Genomic DNA, 20,532 nt, shown 5'->3' with positions numbered 1-20,532 from the left:
TGCTGCACAGTGAAATACAAGTGCCCTGACCTCACAAAAGGTCTCTTGAGAAAAGTTCATAACAGAAGAAAAATATGGGTAATCTTGAGAAACTCATAAGTGCATTTAGGAACTTAGGCATCAGAACGTTTATGAGAACTTAATTGTTGAGAATAAGCACACCACAATAAACAATACTCAAGTACAGTTATTTACTAACATGCATACCTAGAAAAAACTGATATATGTATAAAAACAACTAGTAATTAAGAAATGAACTAGTCACATATTGGCTAAGCCTAAATATTTTTTAATAAATGACAGTGAGATGGCTGCTGCTGACTCACTAGTTGTGAGGACTATAACTGAATTAACAATTCAATTAATATTTTTAATTGTATGTTGGTAAGATCCCAGAGTGAACACAAAGAATTAAAACTCAACAATGCCGCACTCTTGTTATTCTGCAAGGTAGCGCTATGCATCAACAAATGGCAGTTGTTTACATGCTTATGTGTTTTGCTAGCTCAGTTTGCCAATATATAAAATACGATCAGATAAACTCATGTAAAACCTCTGAGTTTGGGATTAAAGTTAAGGGTTCATCACTCCTTACATTGCTAGATATAAATTCACACATAAGCACTACCACTTCTCTCTGCTGCCTTTAGAGTAAGTTTGGATACAATTAGCTTCTTCATATGTAGGAGACTAAACAAAAGGAAAATAAAAAAAAGTGAAACTGAAGAAGAAATACAAGCCATTTTCAAATCAAACTATTATATTTCTGCAGACTACTGTATTTTATCTTAATTGAAAGGTTCTTGTGTTGTTTTTTTTTCTTTTTGTTTTTTAAATAATGCTTGCTTGCCTTCCAATTTGTGGTTTTTGCTCACCGTTCAGTTACTAGATTTAGTGAACCTGCAAGGTTAAAACTTCAAAACTACCCACTTTAAAATGCCATACCTATTTAATATTTAACATAACAAAGTACCATAGAGTGTGTTATAATCAGAGTGGTACATGCTTCATTACAAACTGCATGGTAGCTGTGTTTAAAGCAGTTTCTTAAAAGACAGTGTCTCAGTGCTGTAGATGTAGCACCTTTAAGTAATGAATTTAATTCAAAGCAGCCCTGGGAAGGACTCATTCACTTACTCGTATCCAGCTGTTGGCCTTCAGTTCCACAGGGTTCTGTGGCTCACTACTGTACAGACAACATAAGCACCACATCAGAGTCTTCTGGCTCTCATCTAATAAGAAAAAAAAAGCAAATATGTCTACGTTCGGAATGAAATTAAAAAATAATACCAAAACAGACAGAATTACACACAATTCCTATCTATCCACAAAAATAAAGTCCAAAATATCAGTCACAACTCACAATGCTTCTATTCTGCCAGATTTCCACAACACAGTATTATTCATATGTAGTTCTTGTATAACCATTTCCTTTAATAGTATTATCATAAAAAATACCTTAAGATATCTTCAAGAAATCATTCAATCAAGTACCTGAATAATATCATTAATGATAAACAATAATCAACCATAGTAAAATAGTTATTACCTTGTGCCAAAAGTCTGCACAACTAAATTTTTCAGAAGTGAGCATTTTTAAGTTTACAAAGTACAAGATCATTCATAACAACAACGTAGAACAGAGTTTTCTGTAAGAATACATCCACACTTCATGAAAAGGACATTTCTGTAGCATAACACCCAAATGCTGACAGACAAAAATCATATTATTTCTTTCTGTTCAGCATCAGATCAGATTTTACTTAATTCTAACCTTCATCTTGAAACAAGTTGCCTTTTCTAAAAACATACTATATGCACAAATACTGTCACTATTTGCACAGTCACTATTCTAGAGGAGTTGACTATTTGGAATAAGCAGCTAGAGAGCATTTAACTTGTGATATTTTCCTACCACCTTATTTCCAATAGGGTTCTTTTTTTTAATTATTTTTAAATGTTCTTTGTGAAATACATAGACTCTACACTGATTATTACCCTAGAGTAAAAACACGTGGCTGTAATAATTCATGAAAACTAGATCTAGCATTGTAGATGATACAACATTGACTTAAGTGCTAACATTATAATATAAGCAAGTAATTCCACAGGAGCTACAGAAATTACATTAGGAGACAATTACAGCATTGTCTGCTCAATAAATGACTTGCTTTCTGTGCATTTGATACCCAGGATATAATAAAGAGTATTATTCAGAAGTGCTTTGTTGACGAAGCCTAAAGAAAAAAGCTCAATTAACTAATGCCTGTATTTTCACCAGGTGATTAGAGACGTTTATGCTGATTTAAACCAGTATGTTTCAATAAATGTCCAACAAATCCGTAGACCAGCACTGGCCTCCCACTGATTAGCATCTCTGCCCTGAAATGGTTTCTCACACACATTAACTGGCTACAGTTCAAGGTGTTCCGCTATAGCATCCTTAAGGATTTTTTTTTAATACAGGTTTTTACAACAGTAATTATTTTCTAGGTCATGTCAGATCAGAGTAAGAACAACCAACCAGTCAACACCTTGCCAGAAATTTAAAATATCTGTGTACTTGGATTGTAACTGTATCCATCCAGCATTCAGACACTAACTGGCAGATTTATCTCCTTAAAAAAAAAAAAAAGAAAAAGAAAAAAAAAAATTTCAAGAGAAACTCTGACAGGCAATGCTTTTGAAGGAAAAAAAAAAAAAAAGTACCATTTTCTTTGTTTAAACAACTAATCAGTAGCCACTTGCCATATTTTGAACACTACGAACACATACTTACTATTAGCAGTAAGTAGTATAGTCCAGAAAAAGACTGAAACCAAGCCACCAATTCTGAAAAAGGTGTGTATAAGTTTAAGTATCCCTTTCTTGGCTTTACTTATACTGTACACCTGTGGTATACTAAATGGTCATTTTAAATTAAGTTATAGTTTTGCATTGATCGAAAGGGGTTCAAAAGAAAGAAAGGGTTTTTAAAAGAAAAAAGGGAAATATAACTCCTGAATAAAGACTTCTGGACAGACAATCTTTTGCTACATAATATAAAATTAAAAAACACTGCCCATCAGAAATGCTAATCAGTATGACAAAAGCCAAAATGATGAACAACTTTCTCAGCATAATGAAATTACACAGATATATAGATTAAAACTTCAGCCTGTACTTGAAGACAGATTGGGGAGTGTTGGTTGATGAAAGATTCTACATGAGCTGGCTATGTGCACTTGCAGTCCAGAAGGCCAACCATATCCTGGGCTGCATCAAGAGAAGTGTGGCCAACAGGTAGAAGGGTGAAATCACCTCCTTTGATTTTGCTCTCATGAGACCCCACCTAGAGTACTGTAGCCAGTTCAATACTGAAGCCTCCAGCATGTGAAGGACATCAAGTTGTTGGAGAAGTTCCAGAGGATAGCCACAAAGATGGTATGAGGGGTAGAGCACCTCCCCTACAGGGACATGTGGACAGAGCTGGGGCTCTTCAGCCTTGTAGAAAAGAAGGCTCCAGAGGGACTTTACAGCAGCCTGCTAGTACCTGAAAGGGGCCTAGAGGAAAGCTGGGGGGGGGACTTTTTCTAAAGGCAGGGAAACAACAGGATGAGGGGAAATAGATTTAAACTAGAAGAGAGTAGATTTAGGCTAGATATTAGGAAGAAATTATTTACTGCAAGAGTAGCTGGCACTGGTACAAGTTGCCTAGCTGCCCTGGAGGAGTTCAAAGCCAGGCTGGATGGGGCTTTGAGCGAGCTGGTCTAGTGGGAGGTGTCCCTGCCTACAGGAGCAGGGTTGGAACTAGGTGACTTTGAAGGTCCCTTCCGACCCAAACCATTCTATGATTCCATGATCTGAAACCAACTTATGTTAACATCATAACCCTTCCAACACTTCCAACTTAATGGCATAACAGTTTACCAGAAAAGATTACTTCTTGGCATAGAAATAAAAATATTCAGCTAAAACTGAAATTTCTGTGGAAATGAATACATGCACACTCACACATACATGTTGACAGAGAGCCATCAAGAAATTTCCCAGCATTTTTAGTATTAGTTTGGGTTGCAAGACTTTTTGACTCAAGACATAGACCATGAGGAGCCTACTGAGAAACATAATCCCATAGCCCACAGAAAAAACATTGGAATTCCTTACCCAGTCTGAACTCCTCGTCTATCTCTTGTGGTACAGGACCACAAGTACAGACATCAATTTGTCTTTGGTCATGCTTCCCTCACAGTAGTGTTCTAAATATGGCTAATTTGGTCACCTCCTGCTCAAGACTGTTTATGAGGAGGTTAATTTCCCACGGAGACCATGCTTCCTGCTGCGTGGTCAACCACATCAGCATCCAGCACCAACAGACATACCTATCTAATTTAACAGGTATTCTGGTTTGGACAAAATGCAGAAGTACAAGTTTTTTTCTCTTCTGCTTATTAGTATAAAAGACTGGATTGAACATAATTATTTCCAGAAGGGTGCTGCAAGGGTGGCCTGGTCTTAGACACATGTTTGAATGAGCTAGTTTATTCAAATAAGAAATTGCTTTAAATGCCCTTGAAAGTCAATATCTGCTATAGCCACCATTATCTTAAAGAATATCTCCAGAACTACTACCAAATAAAATGAAAATTAGCTGAAATATGTGCCAGCAGTCCTGAGAGATCTCAGGTGGCTCTAAAGCTATATACTGGTGAAAATGGATAAGCAGACTGCATCAGGTCTACTGATGACAGGAAATCTCTGCCTCTCACCTCGAAACACTGAAGTAAAGGATTCTATTTGGAGCAAGTAAAGTCCTCTAAACTGGATAGCTTGAAACCATGATTCACAAGGAAAAAAAAATAAAAAATGCCCAACAACTTGAAGTAAAAGTCCCTCCTCAAAAACTGCCAAAGAAGTATATATTTGTATAGTGACTTATATTTAAATCTATGGTCCCTTCCCAAATCTTACTTTCAGATGAAAAGTACTAACATAAGCGCATGTCTATCATGTGCTTTGAACATTCTGCCTGTGTTTGAAGTTGACTGGAAGAAGATAAATCCAAACCAGAAGCTCTGCTTGACCTAAAAAAACTCTTCCAAGAGATTACAAAAAATTGTCCTTTCCCATATTTCTCAAAAATGAAGCATGAATTAGAAGAGAAAATATGCAAACTATTATTTATTTATTTTTTTCAGTTGTAGCTGTAGAAGATCAACAAAAGATTATTTCCAAGGGCTGATGAGTTCAGAATCACTCGTCTGATCAATAGTAGATCATAAGACATTTATCAAAATCTCAGTTTGTGTTAAGAATACTACCGTTATGTATGAGGTAGCAAATGCAGTTTGCTCCCTTTACCAGTTTTCTTCTTCGCCACTTCTTTCATCTCACCTGAACATATAAATTAACAGTAAAAGGCTTTTGATTTTTCATACCTTTTCTATGTCATCACTTCACCTTTTTTCTTTTTAATCTATGTATTTTTGCAAGTTTAAAAGATAGGAAAACCACAAACAGAATCAAATCTATGAAAACAAACAATCACAATATAATATTGTTTCTCATTAATTAAAAAAAAAACAGGTATCAGAAAAAAATAATTTTTCTCTGTTAACCTATCTAATATGATACTCTAATACATAACTAGAAGAAACCTTAGCTGAAAGTATTCTGAAACATTAGATTGTGTGCATTCCAGGAGACTAGCAAAAATATAAATACAATAAGAAAATTAGAAACATAACAGAAATAATGATCCACATATATACTCGCTGGATTTAATACTGACTGTTCCCAAGTTAAAACCCATAAATAATCCATGAAATTGATTATCTCAAAAAGTTAATTTAAGATTTTTCTATGATTTATTTTAAGTAACTTGGCCAACAGTTTTATTTCAAAATTTTACTTAAATGAAAATCAAAACAAAACAAACAAACAAAAAACAAACAAACAAACAACAAAAAAACAAAACAAAACAAAAACAAAAACAAAAAAAACCAGCAAACTCAAAAGTATGTGCCAATCCATATACTTTTTTTTTCCTATTTCCTAAGGAACAAAATTCATGTTACAGAAATATAATTACAGGTTCTTACCATATCCTATAACAAAAGGATTCCAACAAAGCCTTCCTAGTAACTGGCCAATTAAAGGGAACTGCTGAATTGCTACAATTGAATTCTGTTAAGACATAAAAACAAAACCATAATAAACACATTATACATCAACAGTAAATTAGGAGAACTGTTAATGACACAGATTACATTCCCAATGATTTTGTTATGAAATGCTCTGGAAGGAAAATGCTAGCAGGTAGGTGATAAAAGAAAAGTTTTGTGATATCAGTTATAACATCATACTTCAAATAAGTTAAAGCTTAAGTAATTTCCTCAGCTAATGTCTAACTGTGCTAGAAAATGTATTAATTCCCTCATGTGCCATAATCATAAAACAGCAGTGATAACCAAGATTCTGTGATAAACAGAAGCACAATTAAAATTGTTTTTGTTGGTCCTCATTAATATACTGCCTCATGGAGTTTCTGAAGAAATTAACATTCACTATGGCAAAAAAACTAAATATCTTTCCGTTACTTCTGCCTGCCTGCTTTAAATCAGTTTACATCTAGGCAGGAACAAACTGCCATTTAACTTTGAACCAAAGAGAAAGCAGCTTTAATAAGGTAGTAGGCATTGTATTTATATAAAATCATGTGTAATCAATCTTATTTTTCCATTTTTGTAACTTCACCATCTAATAAATGAAGGCTTTTAGAAATGGGACTGCACTGAGATTGCAAGTAGCAGGAGCGATAACCATCTCCTGTTGTGGCAATAAATTCCTTACATTTGTCTCACATTTGGGGTTAGCCCTAGACTTTCTGGGGCCATACTCACAAGGCCCATTTCAGGCCAAGCCTCAGATTACTTGAAATAACAATATTAAAACAGACTTTCTCTCCTAAGGAAAAGATGTATTCACAGGAAGAAATACTACTAAAATAATCTTGTATTTAAAAATTAAATTTGGAAGTACTACTAAAAGAATTTTGTATTTAAAAATTAAATTCAGATCAGAAATAATAATGAAAAAAACATAGCTCTGCAGTCTTTAGAGAAGAAGAAAAAGTCAGCCTCATACCTTAATACAATATTTCTATAGCAATTTAAGATGACTATACTCACTGAAAGTCATGCTCAGAAAAACATACACAAAACTAAACATAAAAATAACTAAATTTATTTTAAAAGAAAAAACAAGAAAGCACTTCAGTAACTGATAACAATAATTATATTACAAAACAGGACAGCTACCAGCATGTGCCAATGTACCGCCAGCATTCACTGCACATGCCACAGTACTGCGGTTAACATGTTAGAAGATTCTGAGATTTTAAAGTATCAGTTACAATTTTGCACATGAATATCCCTAAATAATTTCACCAGTCAACCAGGAAGAAGAAAATCCTGTTTAATTTATTTTAAAGAGTTATTTAATGAGGCTAGAGCATTAGCTGGGATACATCACAAGATGACAACCAATCAAGAACTCTCTGACTGTCTGAGCTCAGATAGTTGTGACGGGTGGCAAAGAGTCCAGCCGAAGGCATGCATTAAGTGTTCCTCAGGGGTCAGTGCTGGGTTTGGTCTTGTTCAACATCTTCACCAGTGACTTTGATGAGTGGATAGTGTTCAGCCTCAGGAAGTATGTTGATACAAAGCTGAGAGGAATGGGCGACACACCTTAAGGCTGCGCTGCCATTCAGTGAGACCTGGGTAAACTGGAGAGCTGGGCAGCAACAGAAGTAAGTGTAGAGTCTTGCACCTCAGACGGAATAATTGCATGCACCAGTACAGGTTGGGGGATGACCTGCTAGAGAGGAGCTCTGTGCAGAGAAGGACCTGGGGGTCCTGGTGTACAACAGGTTGGCTGTGAGCCAGCAGTGTGCCCTGGTGGCTAAGAAGGCCAATGGCATCCTGGGATGCATTAAAAGAGTGTGACACGCAGGTCAAGAGAGGTGACCCTCCCCATCTGCACTGCCCTGCTGAGGCCTCATCTGGAGTACTGTGTCCTGTCTGGGTTCCCCAGTACAAAAAAGATGGGGATCTCCTGGCAAGAGTCCAGCGGAGGGCCACAAAGGCCCTGGAGCACCTCTCTTATGAACAAAGTCTGAGCAACCTGGGTCTGTTCAGCCTTGTGAAAAGCAGACTGAGAGAGGATCTGATCAATGTCTATAAGGTGCGGGAGGCAAAAGGACAAGGTTAGGCTCTTTTAAGCTGTATGGTGATGGGAGAAACAGACACAAACTGAAGCATAGGATGTTCTGTGCAAACATGAAGAGCTTCTTCACTTTAAAGGTAACAGAGCACTCAGAACAGGCTGCCCAGAGAGGCTATGGAGCCTCCTGGACCTGGACCTCTCCACCTGGACGCCTTCCTGTGCAACCTGCTCTAGGGAGCCTGCTTTGGCAGGAGGGTTGGACTAGATGATCTCTAGATGTCCCTTTCAATTTGCACAATTCTTTGAAGAAGTTCCCCTCCCAATAAATCAGGGGAACCATAAATGTGTTCCTATGTTACCTGGGACTGTTTACCCAATTTGTTCCTCTGATCCAGTGATAGCTCAGGTCAGAAACAGAAGCCTCTTAGATTGCTTTTTTGACCAAGCATGGCAGACTTTTTCTGAGGCTGCCTTTTCTTTTTAAAGTCACTTACCATATGTTTGAGTGTTTCATAAGTCTGATGTAGAAACTCCAGCAACTGGGGCAAGTGAAGACAGACATCTTTCTGGGATTCTGAAGTGGTAGCCTGATCCCACTCAATAGCTTTATCCAACCAAAACTTGAAGTTCAATTTAGGCACTGTAGTATCCTGGGCCATTCCACAATGCTTTAAAAAAATAAAAAGAAAAAAATTACAACTCCAAATCAGGAATAATTAAACACTGGCTTGGGACCATGAATGGGAAGAAGGATTTCTGCTAACTTATCATGTTCAAATAAAACGGAATCACAGTATTACATCTCCTAAGGTTGCCAATTTGCTTTCTGATAGTAGTAGGGTAACATAATCACCCCACTGAGACAAAGTAATCATCAGTCTCACCTCGGTGCCCAGAAAGGTTATGGAAAGGATAATCTCAGGTATCATCATGGATGAACTAAAGGTCAGCCAAGGGATCAGGCCTAGTCAGCATGGGTTTATGATCCTGCCTGACTAACCTGATTTCATTCTATGACAAGGTGACCTGCTTGGTAGATGAAGGAAAGGCTGTCAACGTGGTCTACCTGGACTTCAATAAGGCCTTTGACACTGTCCCCCAAAACATTCTGGTAGAGAAGCTGGCTGCCCATGGTTTGGATGGGCACACGCTCCACTGGGTGAAGAGCTGGTTGGATGGCCGGGCCCAAAGAGCTGTGGTCAATGGAGTGGAATCCAGTTGGTGGCCAGTCCCCCAGGGCTCAAGTGGCGTCCCCCAGGGCTCGGTGCTTGGGTCGCTTCTGTTTAACATCTTCACTGATGATCTGGATGAGGGATTGAGTGCACCCTCAGTAAGTTTGCAGATGACACTAAGCTGGGAGGGAGTGTTGATCTGCCTGAGGGGAGAAGGGCACTACAGAGGGACCTGGATAGACTTGATCGATGGGCCAAGGTTAACGGAATGAGTTTCAACAGGGCCAAGTATCGGGTCCTGCATTTTGGTCACAGCAACCCCAGGCAACACTACAGGCTTGGGGAGGTGTGGCTGGAAAGCTCCCAGATGGAAAGGGACCTTGGTGTGCTGATGGACAGTTGGCTGAATATGAGCCAGCAGTGTACCCAGGTGGCCAAGAGAGTCAGTGGCATCCTGGCTTGTATCAAGAGTGGTGTGGTAAGCAGGACTAAGGAAGTCATCCTGCCCCTGTACTCGGCATTGGTGAGGCCTCACCTCGAGTACTGTGTTCAGTTTTGGGCACCTCAGCACAGGAAAGACATGGAGGTACTGGAGCAGGTCCAGAGAAAGGCAACGAGGCTCGTGAAGGGCTCGGATAATCCCAATTGAAATGGAAAAGAAATGTAAATCCACCGATATTAAGAGAGTGGGCAGCCCTTGACGTGTGGCAGCAGTGACATGGTGTGGGCAGAGCAGGGGGGACAGCAGCCGAACCCTTCTGCATCTACAAAACCTTCCACTCAGGAAGAGGGCGAACAAGCCAGGCAAGCAGGGCATGGCGTGTCAGAAGGTGGCACGGCAATTTGCACGGGCAGTTCGTGCAGGTCAGGCAAGCAGAGAGGTGTCCTAAGTGCCCTATGTGCTAGACAGATACATTCATCAAGCGATTAGCACCTGCAAAGTACAAAGTCCTTCCAAGCTAAATGCAGGATTAACACCCCCCCCCCCCCCCCAAGGACAGAGACAGTCATGGTATCTACCCATGGGAGTGCTATGGTATGGTGTCTGCCACCATCTGGAAGGGATGTTGCAAACCTTTCAGAGGCAACTGTGTAGCTGTCCAGACCGCCCGCTGTGTAGGGTGTACGAGCCTTTCACTAGCACCTTTCACTAGCAACGTGGTGCAGCCTTAACAGCTGTGTGAGGTGTAAGCAGATGATGCGTTCCGCCTTGTGGTGAGGATACAGGATGAAATACATAGATTAAAAAGTGTGACGGGGAATGAACAGGAGTGAGGAAATGACATTCACTTATGTACAGACAGGTTATTTCAAAGGAAAAAACACAAATCCCTGGTGTATAAAATCAGGTTTGAGGGAAAAAAATATTAAAAAAAAAAAAAATATATATATATATAAAAATAAAAAAAAAGAACCTGCAAGGCTGGAGACAAGAATACAAAGGAAAGAAGGAAAGGTGAGGATGGAGGCAAGTCTGCATCTGAAACTGGAAACGAAAACCCTCCGTGCCAGCTCCATTCCTGCTGCAGATGCCTCTATACAACAGGTATAAGGCCCTGGATGTGAACAGCCAGTCTGTGGGTGATGACAGCCCACTCAGTCCAGACAAACTAACAAAACCAAACCACAAAAAACCTTCCCCTTAACACTGAGACTACATCACTGAAAAAGAAGATATGGGGATTAGTTGCTGGTGACTTCTCCCTGCAGGGATCCTGATGTCCAACATGCCAAGCAGACCCTCTTACAGAAGTGTGCTGTCTTCCTGGGGCTCAGGTGAGGGACGTCACCAGGAAGCTACTTAGCCTAGTACAGCCAGCAAGCCACAGCCCCTTTCTGCTTTTCCGTCTGTGGAGTGATGAAGCAACTACATGTGGGTCACTCCATCATTACTCCATCAGTGAACAAGGGAAGAGCCACTGATGTAATTTGTCTAGACTTCAGTAAGGCCTCTGACACAGCATCCCACAACATCATTCTTTCCAAATTGGAAAGATGGATCTCATGGGTGGACTGCACTATGGACAAAGAACTGGCTGCAGGACTGAGACCAGAGAGTGGTGGTCAATGGCTCAACATCTGGACAGTGATCAGTGATGAGTGGTTTCCCACAGGGGTCACTGTTGGGATATCTTTAATACCTTCATCCATAACATTGACAGTGGGGTTGAGCATACCGTTAGCAAATTTGTTGATGACTACAAGCTGTGGGGTGCAGCCAGCACACCAGAGGAACAGTATGCCATCCAAATGGACATAGACAGGTTTGAGCAGGGGGTCCAGGTGTACCATACCTCACAGGTCCAACAAAGATCTTGCACCTGGGTCTAGGCAACCTTCATTGTCAATGCAGGCTAGGGTATGAAAGGATTGAGTGAAGCCCTGCTGAAAAAGACTTAGGGGGTACTGGTGAATTGTAAGCTGGACATGAGGTGGCAATGTGCCCTCACAGCCCAGAAAGCTAACCACATCCTGGGCTGTACCCAAAGAAGCGTCAGCAGGTCAAGGGGGCTGATTCTACTCTGGTGAGGGCTCACCTGGAGTACTGTATCAAATGAGGAGTCCTCAGTACAGGAGAGACATACACCTAATCATTCACACTCAGACAAACTTCCATGTAATACATAATTCAATACCATTCATCAAAGCTGAGCGAAGAGCTATTTGCAAAAGCCAATGAGACACCAACAAAGCTTCACAGAAAACTTCTCCGCAATCATCTCCATATGTAGAGTCTGAAAATGATGTCAAATTTGTATATCCAGTATGTAAGGTAGCAAGAGAAAGACTACTTCTCTGGAACTGTACAAACAGAATATTTCAGAATGAAACCAGACAAAAATCACACAACAGCAAGGCAGCTTCTTCACAAGTCCAAATCTTGACACTCAGGAATAAGTTATAATAAACATCAAGAGAAACAGCAGTTGCTAAATCTTTACAGCTCTTCTGAAAGAATTTGTCTGCCATAGCAAATTCTATTAAAAAAACTTCCATAGCTTTCAGTGTCCCCTTTTGTCTTTAATACAGTACCAAAAGTTACTGCTGAACTTTTATTACTTAGGCGGTCTTCAATCTTGTAAATTCAGTTATTATTTTTAAATAAGTAAAAGCATTTCAAGCTTCTTGAGATACCATTAATGTATAACATTGCTTTAATATCAGGGTTTCCAAATAGCAGTGATGAAAAGTTACATTCATGGTAGAAAGCTCTCATTTGTGTACTTTGTTATGAATTGGTGGTAAGTAGCTCCACACTCAAAAGAACACTTGACTTAACGTTATTTCATCTCCTCTCTCAAATCATAAACATCAACAACCCCAGTTTGTGAAGGAAAAAAAAAAAAAAAAACAAACAGAAAAACAGTTAAACTATTTATACCATACCAGGGCTGAAAGTCTCAAGGCAGAACTGTTCACCACAGAGCTAACAGAATTTATACAGTCCACATTCCAAATGTTTTTTTAGGGTTGTTAACACTTTAAAAAGCACAGCAGTCTTCTTATTCATTCTTATTTCCTCTAACAGATATCAGGAGATTGATAAAGACTTAAATATATTTTATAATCAAAAGATAGCATGACTTTGATTCATTACTTAATCTCTCTTAATTGTATTACGATATAGCATGGTTGATCTACTAACGTAGAGAAGACTATTAACTTGGTTTTTCTAATTTTTAAAGACAGTGGCAAACAAATCACAAATTTAATTCCTACTAGATGTTATTTTGGGGTTGTATAAAAAGAAAAGAAAGCGTAGTAGTTAATAAAAAATTATAATGTTTTTTAGAAACTTCAGAAAGACTCAAGTTGAATAAAACCTACATGCAGATTAAATATACATACTACTACTTCTGTCATCTTATTTTTTAGTGTTCTTTGTTGAGAAAACAGATTTATTGGCTGGTTTATATGTTGGTGCTAAGATTAACATACACTCACTGGCAGTCAGTGTCAATCAAGAATAATCTATTGAACAATTTCTATTTTGATTAAGAATGGTGCACTTAAATCCAGTACTGACTAGTGTTGATTTTTTAATTTAAAAACTTCAGAAAAATAGCAAGCTTGCCTGTTCCCCTTTGTGGTTGCAACCACATATACTTTACAGAAAGAAAAAATGGTCATTATAGAAAACAGTGTGTTTTTATGCAGACTTTCTTAATTAAAGCAAACTGAATGCAAATATATCTTCCTCCAGAAACAAAACCAACAGAGATTTGTCAAAAGAAAGGAACCAAACCCGGCTAACCAAGATGAAAAATCCATTAAATTAAATAGTTATCAAGCTGATGTAAACAGTGATAAAATCACTCATCTCTTAGAGAAGGTAATTAGTATTTTACATCTCTGTATTTGTTTCCTCTGATAATTAGTACTGGTACAGGTCACACCTGCTTTCTAAATTACACTGTCAGGTCTCACTGGGAAAAGAGCTCAGTTCTCATATTGAAGGGAATATGACTACTGATAGGATTACTTTTATGAACAGTCTGTGTATATATATACACCTCCTACACAAGTTTACTCCGACTAATATTAAAAACTGCGAAGTTGCATTTCCAGTTGTGTTCCTCAGGACTGGAAAAGACCTGACATCCTGGGGAAGCATGTACTGCATTGCTGGGATTCACACAAAATTTCAATTTTTAGAAGGCTTGGAAAATACAACACTTCCCGCTCTTCTGCCCTGCTAATAGGCTACATGATCACAGGCTTCTCCTCCTTGTTCACCAGGCTATGACATTCAGAACAAAAAAATACTATTTATGAACCTTCCTTGTTAACAGTAATCACTTAACATAAAAGGTAATTTTAAAACTTTCTGATTCTAATGGAAGGCTTCTCTTAGAACAGCAGATCTTCTGTCTGATCTTCCCCATCCGAGCTACCTAAGAATAAAACTTTCTCTCGTGTAAAAGACAGAAATAACATCCCAGAATATCCATCCAACTCTTATCTTTAACCCCAGGGAACAGTAAAATATGTTTAAGACATTTTGGAGTGATATTGCCGAATTTTCAGATAACTAATCTTTTCTCCATAATGAATCTTAACAGCACAGCAAGGCCATTAATTATTATTTCTATACTCAAAAGATGCAACCACTAGCCCACAAAGCAGACTACTATGTCTTTAGACAACAAATTAATACAAAGTCTGTTAACAAGCCAATGGAAGACTCCTCTGGAAAAAAAAAAAAAAAAAAAAAAAAAAAAAAAAAAAAAAAGGATAAGAACAGCAACAGAGTTATTAAGAGTCCAACATTGCTTGTATTTGAAAGAAAAAGTTACATGCAACAGAAGAAAACAAACCATATCTCTGACAAAGCTCTTCTGCGATCAACTTAAGTCATTTGATTCAAGGCAATAAGGAAAATCCCAGATTTGACTGGTGCATGCTGATATTATGCAGAGCAATATATCCTCCAAAACAGAAACCAGGCTAGAAAGAAACAGGTCTGCTAGCTCACTATTCAACTACTTTTTCTTTCACATCTGATTGATCAGTCTCTCACCGTGATGCACCACAGAATGGTAAAAATACATGACAAAACACAGCAGAAGCTAGAAATGACTCACTGAGCACACCTAACAAAAGCACAGACAAGAACACATCTTACTGACCTTCTAGAAATGATGGTGGAGTGCAACATCTTTCAATGTATTTCCCCAACAAAATTTAAATGCATTGCACAATCTAAGCAGCAAACCTTCTGAGATATTTTAGTAACACTCAAGTCACTGAAATGAGACAACCATCGCTGTAGCACTTGAGGGATAAACATAGTGAGGAGGAGGGTGGGGGTAAGTCCAATGAAGCTGAACATTAAAATATCCTCAGATTTACTTTGCTGGACAGATTCTTTTCAATCATACAAATACCTTATCAGCCAACCTATTTGGCAATAGCCAAGAAGAAAATGCAAAGAATAAGCACTAGAGATGCAGAATATCTGGTTCAGCCTACAAATTGCAGGAGGGAGAACTGATTCCGAAAAATAATGTGAGCACAGAAGTAATCTATTTTACCCCTTTCCACAAGTAGTCTAATCATTGTGTATGCCAGTTTGCCTTCATTATAGCTAGTAATATCACAAATAAACTGTATGAGCCTATGATATCAATATTCTTAACACTATATAATATTACACCTTTTTTTAGAAGGTTACACGGTAAGGAAATAAATTCTCATTCTGTTTACATCAGCAGCCAATTTTATTTTTTACCCAGTAACAATGTAGCCTAAATTGACAGCACTGATATTACCCACATAATAAAGGTTCACCAAGTTGGCAATATCAGCTAAATTTGCAATAAAAACAAACCCCTGTAAGATGAAATTTATCATTTGCATCATTTCTCTTAAACCCTATTTGCCAGCTAATGCATCACTCTGTATCTCATGGATTATGTGATAGTAACTTTGGCTTAAGTTTTCACTACAAATAGTATCCTCTAACAAAGCTTTATGTAAGCCAGTGCACAAATGTGAATGAACTGCAATGACACACGCAGAGTCATTTTTGTGCCAAATACAAATTGTACTTTCTCAGCTAAACATTTACATATCGTTACACTGTCTCCTCCTGCTTACATTCAGTTTTGCAATTTTACTGTAAATTCAGAAGTATAAAAGGCTTTCACTATCCTTTTCTCTACATCCTCAGAAAGAAATCCTCTCCAACAAACATTTAATTTTATATTGCTTAAGTGGAATACAGAAAAAATTACTTCCTTGGAATGTAATTCCTCAGCAAAAAACAAACAAACAAAAACCAAAAAACCCTTAGCTAGGCATTATTTCATTTCCATCATGGAATATACATCATTTTTCTATTCCAGAGCTCGAATACTCTACTACCAGCACAGAGGGGGGAGCATGCACTCCAATCCTAGGAAATTTTTTTGCTTTTTAAAGCTTAAATTCTTGCCATAAACAAAAATGTAGTAATCTCCTTCTTTCCAAGCTAGGTAAAAAACATTGAAGAGTAAATTGTACACAGCAAATCAGAATATTGGTCTGTAATGGAACAGACAACAACATATTCCTTCACTTTAGGATAGCAAGGAACAAAGGTCATTTCTACCTGTACACATTACAATTACTAGGGAAATAAAGCCTAAAAAAGCTCCTGACATAAAGTTATCATCCTGCAACTGGACTATGCAGGAGATTCTGCAAATTGGTAGCACATTTCAAAAGTATCTTGTTCCGTCATTAACAAAACAATACAAAAAAGAAGGGTAGAGCAGTCAGTCTATCTAGACATAGAAAAGAATGACTAGTCTATTAAACTGCAACAATTATGCTTCTGTAATAGCTGGGCAGCTTTGTTTTACCCATGTTTTACCCCTGACTTACACAAAAATACAAGGAGACACGTGGTCCAAACTCTCAAGCATTTGAACATTACTGAAAACATAGCTTATGGTAATGACACAATGCTAATTGCGCAATGTATATAATTGACTTGCTTTAACAAAGTGAATTATTTTTCCAAAAAGTTTATTGAAAAAAGAACCTCTATTAATTACAGTAGTAAGTAACATGTAGTAATGAAGGAGGTCCTTCAATTGAAACTTCAGCTCTACATCATTAAAGTACTTTTAGATAACTATGCTAATTGCAAGGAAACAGAGGCACAAACAGCAAACAACTTGTTCAAAGTCACTAAGGAAACAAATGACAGGAAGTAAAAGACAGGGGTCTCATACTTTCTCATCCATTAACCACAACTATTTGTCAAGGGTTTCCTCAAGTATAGGCTACTATTCAACTTAAGCTTCTCAAACATATAATATTAATATGGCACAGTAGTTGCACTGGTGAAGGGCAATGGTACACCCAAAAGAAAACAACACACAATGAACATGGAAAGTATTTTCTTTACAGGCTTTATGACATGTGCTCTATTTTGTATGGACTCGACGTGGTAAGTGTAAGAAAAAATGACACGTTTAACATCAGTTGAGGCCACTAATTCCGAGAAACACATTCACAGTCCATACACAGTGAGCCTGAAAATGAAAGAGCAATTCTTTCAGGCCTAAGAAAAACTTGCCAGAAACTCTCTCTTCAATTACCCACAATCAGAAATTGCTTCAAAGTTTAAAAAACAAAACAAAACAAAAAACCAACAAAAAACCCACTTCTGAATAAAGTTGTAATTTATAGCCCTAAGTACACCTGACAGAAAAAGAAAAATGTATTCTTCAGAAGAATAAAACATAACTTCATGACACCCAAATCAACATTTACACCTTTTTGTTGTACATTATTTTAACACACTCCCACAGACATTTGTCCCTTGAGTCCATTGACAAGGTTTCATGCTATTCACAGGCATTAAATCAGCCTATTCATTCTTTGCAAATAAGAAGTGATGAGTTCCTCAGAAACATAGAGAGCAAAGGCTTTCAATGAATCAAACTTGAACTGCAGGAACAATTGACTGTGCAGGCAGCTAGACTGGAGACACAGCACTGACATCAAAACCCACGAGGCACTCATCAGGGGAATTCAGTCAATTATTCCTGCATATTCTGTGCCTGTGTGCTTTTCACTGTCCTAATAGTAGATCCTGTGATTTACCAGTAAGAATTTTGGTCTCATCTGTTCATAAAAAAAAGGTACAATCTAACAATGTCACACATGATAAGAAGTTAAAGCTGTATAGTTTTGGTACTTCATAGGAGGAGAGTTCCTTACCAGTTTGGGTCACCTGACGGTAGATGACCAATTTTAAGGCGTAACGTGAGAACAGTATAACACAGCAATACACCTCCTGGCCAGTTCTCCTTGGACACCCACGTAGAATCATGGTTGGAACAGACCTTAAAGATCATCCAATCTAATCATGACCTAACAATATATATTGATTTAGTTGTATATCAAGACACTCTCATCACAGCAATTACATGGAGTATTTCAATACTATCACAGAGTCAATGTAGTTTTATACATTTAATATATTTAGGAAATCTACCAGTAGGGAGGATTCAAACTGCAACCCTGCAGTTTGGTTCCAGGATTCAGATGCCTGGAGTGGTATTTCATTTCTAACACAACATACAACACTGAAGAAGCTGATCGGTTTTCCAGGGCTTTTTCTACTCTTCCTCTGCAGAAGCCTGTTAGTACTGCTCTAATTTCCAGCTTTCAAACTGCAGACTACTTTTCTTGTTTTCTTTGCTGTTGTTGTTGTTTTGTTTTAAACAAACTGAAACAGCGCATTTAAAAACATTCAATTTGCTCACTTTCCACATACAAAAAATGTACTCCTCTGAAAGAACCACAAAATCCTCAGTGGACTTTCACATCCCCAGATTACCATAACTGACGCCGTGCGTGTTATATCTGGGCAAGTTTTTAAGTTGTGACCAACAGCATCTATTCAATTAATAACTGATAAGTTTATGCCTCTATAACTCAGAGCATTACTTATCTGCAGAATTTCTATTAGAAGTGAAAACACCCAAAACAACAACAACAAAATACACAGAGAAGTCAAATGTCATAAATCTGTCTGATAAGGCTGACAGTTTAAAAATATTAACAGAAACAACTCTTGGTAAAGAGTACATTTCTTACCATTACAGGTAAAAGATCCCTTCAAAGAAGTTAAAGAGACACTAACTCAAAAATTCTAGTGTTTAGAAGATTTAAGTTAGAAATATTACATTAATATAAGTTTTTCTATTTATGATTAAAATACTTATGATTATTTTTGTATCAGAGATACAAATAATGATTATTGTATACCATTTGTCATAGCCACCTGAAAATCACCATTTCTACAGTAAAATGCACAAATAAGTACAAGTCTAGCCTATGCATAGCCTTGATCAAATATCTTATTAACCACATCTGTGATTATTATTCTTACTAAGTTTTAAACACTTTCAAAATAGCCAGAAAGTTACTGGGACAGAACAATATACTGTTATAGAAAATATTTAATATATTTCACATTCCTATAGTTTTGAAAATAATTTCACTATTTGGCCCTAAAACAATTGGTGGAATTTACCACTAAGTTTCAAGACAGAATGTTTTTTTGTTTTTAATTTTTTTTTAATTCCAAAGCTACATAAAAGAAAATACAGACTTATCAATGAATGTTACCATTTTAGCAACATCACTAATAATAGTAGTTGTTTACATTAACCAGAAAAATAGATATGAGAATACCTACTTTGGCGAAAGTTGTTTAATTTAAGATTTTACATGAGTAACAGCAGCTGCCCTCCTGTTTATACATGTAAGTTCTTCTAACCCTGCTATATTTTTATCTGTTTTTTTCTAAGCAGTTTGTTATAAAGCATCTCATACATCTTAAGAAAAAAAACAAAAAAAAAACCCACCCTACATACTGAAGGTTTTTTATTTTGTACAATATTTGCATTTTCTAGTAAATATCCAAAACATCTCCGCATAAATAGAAGAACATTTTCTGACTAATTTCAGGAAACAGTTGTTTCATCCATTACAAAGCTCATCACTTATGTTTTGGAATAATTCTTGGTCAAAAGCAGCACCTTCTGTACAGCACAACTGTAGGTCAACATACTGTAACATACATTTTATGGAAAAAGAAAGAAAACCGGTTCAATGGATGGCTTAGGAGACGGTGGCTCAAGAGTACTGAGCATACAAGGTCACTTCCTTTTGAAGAAAACAACTGTCTACTTTCAAATGGGTAACTTCATTTGACTTCACCATCTATAACATCAGTTATAGATAAAAAACAAACTCATACTGGTGTCTCTTCTGACACATCCAACCTGAAGGGACGGCATCCTATAGCTAACTCAATGTGTAGACAAGCCAGCTGGCCCACATGTATGAGATCACTATGTCGGAGGACTATTGCCAAATAAAATACGGAATAAAGGAGTTCCACTTATCACAGTCTGTTTCACTCTGTATGCAATTTCTAGAAAATACATAGGAAAATAATTGCTTTTAAGGCTTCTGTCCCATGCCTAAAACTGGCTGATACGTTCAATTTTCAGTAGGTAGGAAGATGTCAAACCACGGAGGACCTATTTTCATAGGAAACTACAAAAAACACAGAAAAGATCATTAAATCTTGACTGAACCTGTAAGAAAAAATACAGACTTCAGTGTCTGTTTCAGACTCCCAGTG

General features: G+C 37.5%; 1 protein-coding gene across 1 annotated transcript in view; it reads right to left on the bottom strand.

Moving 5' to 3' along the window:
• The window catches only part of FANCC (FA complementation group C), a 64,147-nt gene that overhangs the window by 42,171 nt on the left and 1,444 nt on the right, over positions 1–20,532 (bottom strand). Inside the window, exons 2-4 of the mRNA XM_072359391.1 lie at positions 8,700–8,873; positions 6,081–6,165; positions 1,138–1,232 (exon numbers count right to left, since the gene is read on the bottom strand). Coding sequence (XP_072215492.1) covers positions 1,138–1,232; positions 6,081–6,165; positions 8,700–8,864 — 345 coding nt within the window. The 5' untranslated portion in view covers positions 8,865–8,873. The remainder of the gene's footprint in view (positions 1–1,137; positions 1,233–6,080; positions 6,166–8,699; positions 8,874–20,532) is intronic.

This window comes from Excalfactoria chinensis, chromosome Z (assembly GCF_039878825.1).
Source record: "Excalfactoria chinensis isolate bCotChi1 chromosome Z, bCotChi1.hap2, whole genome shotgun sequence".
In the NCBI taxonomy this organism is placed as follows: Eukaryota; Metazoa; Chordata; class Aves; order Galliformes; family Phasianidae; genus Excalfactoria; species Excalfactoria chinensis.
This window is presented reverse-complemented; position numbering and strand designations above follow the sequence as displayed.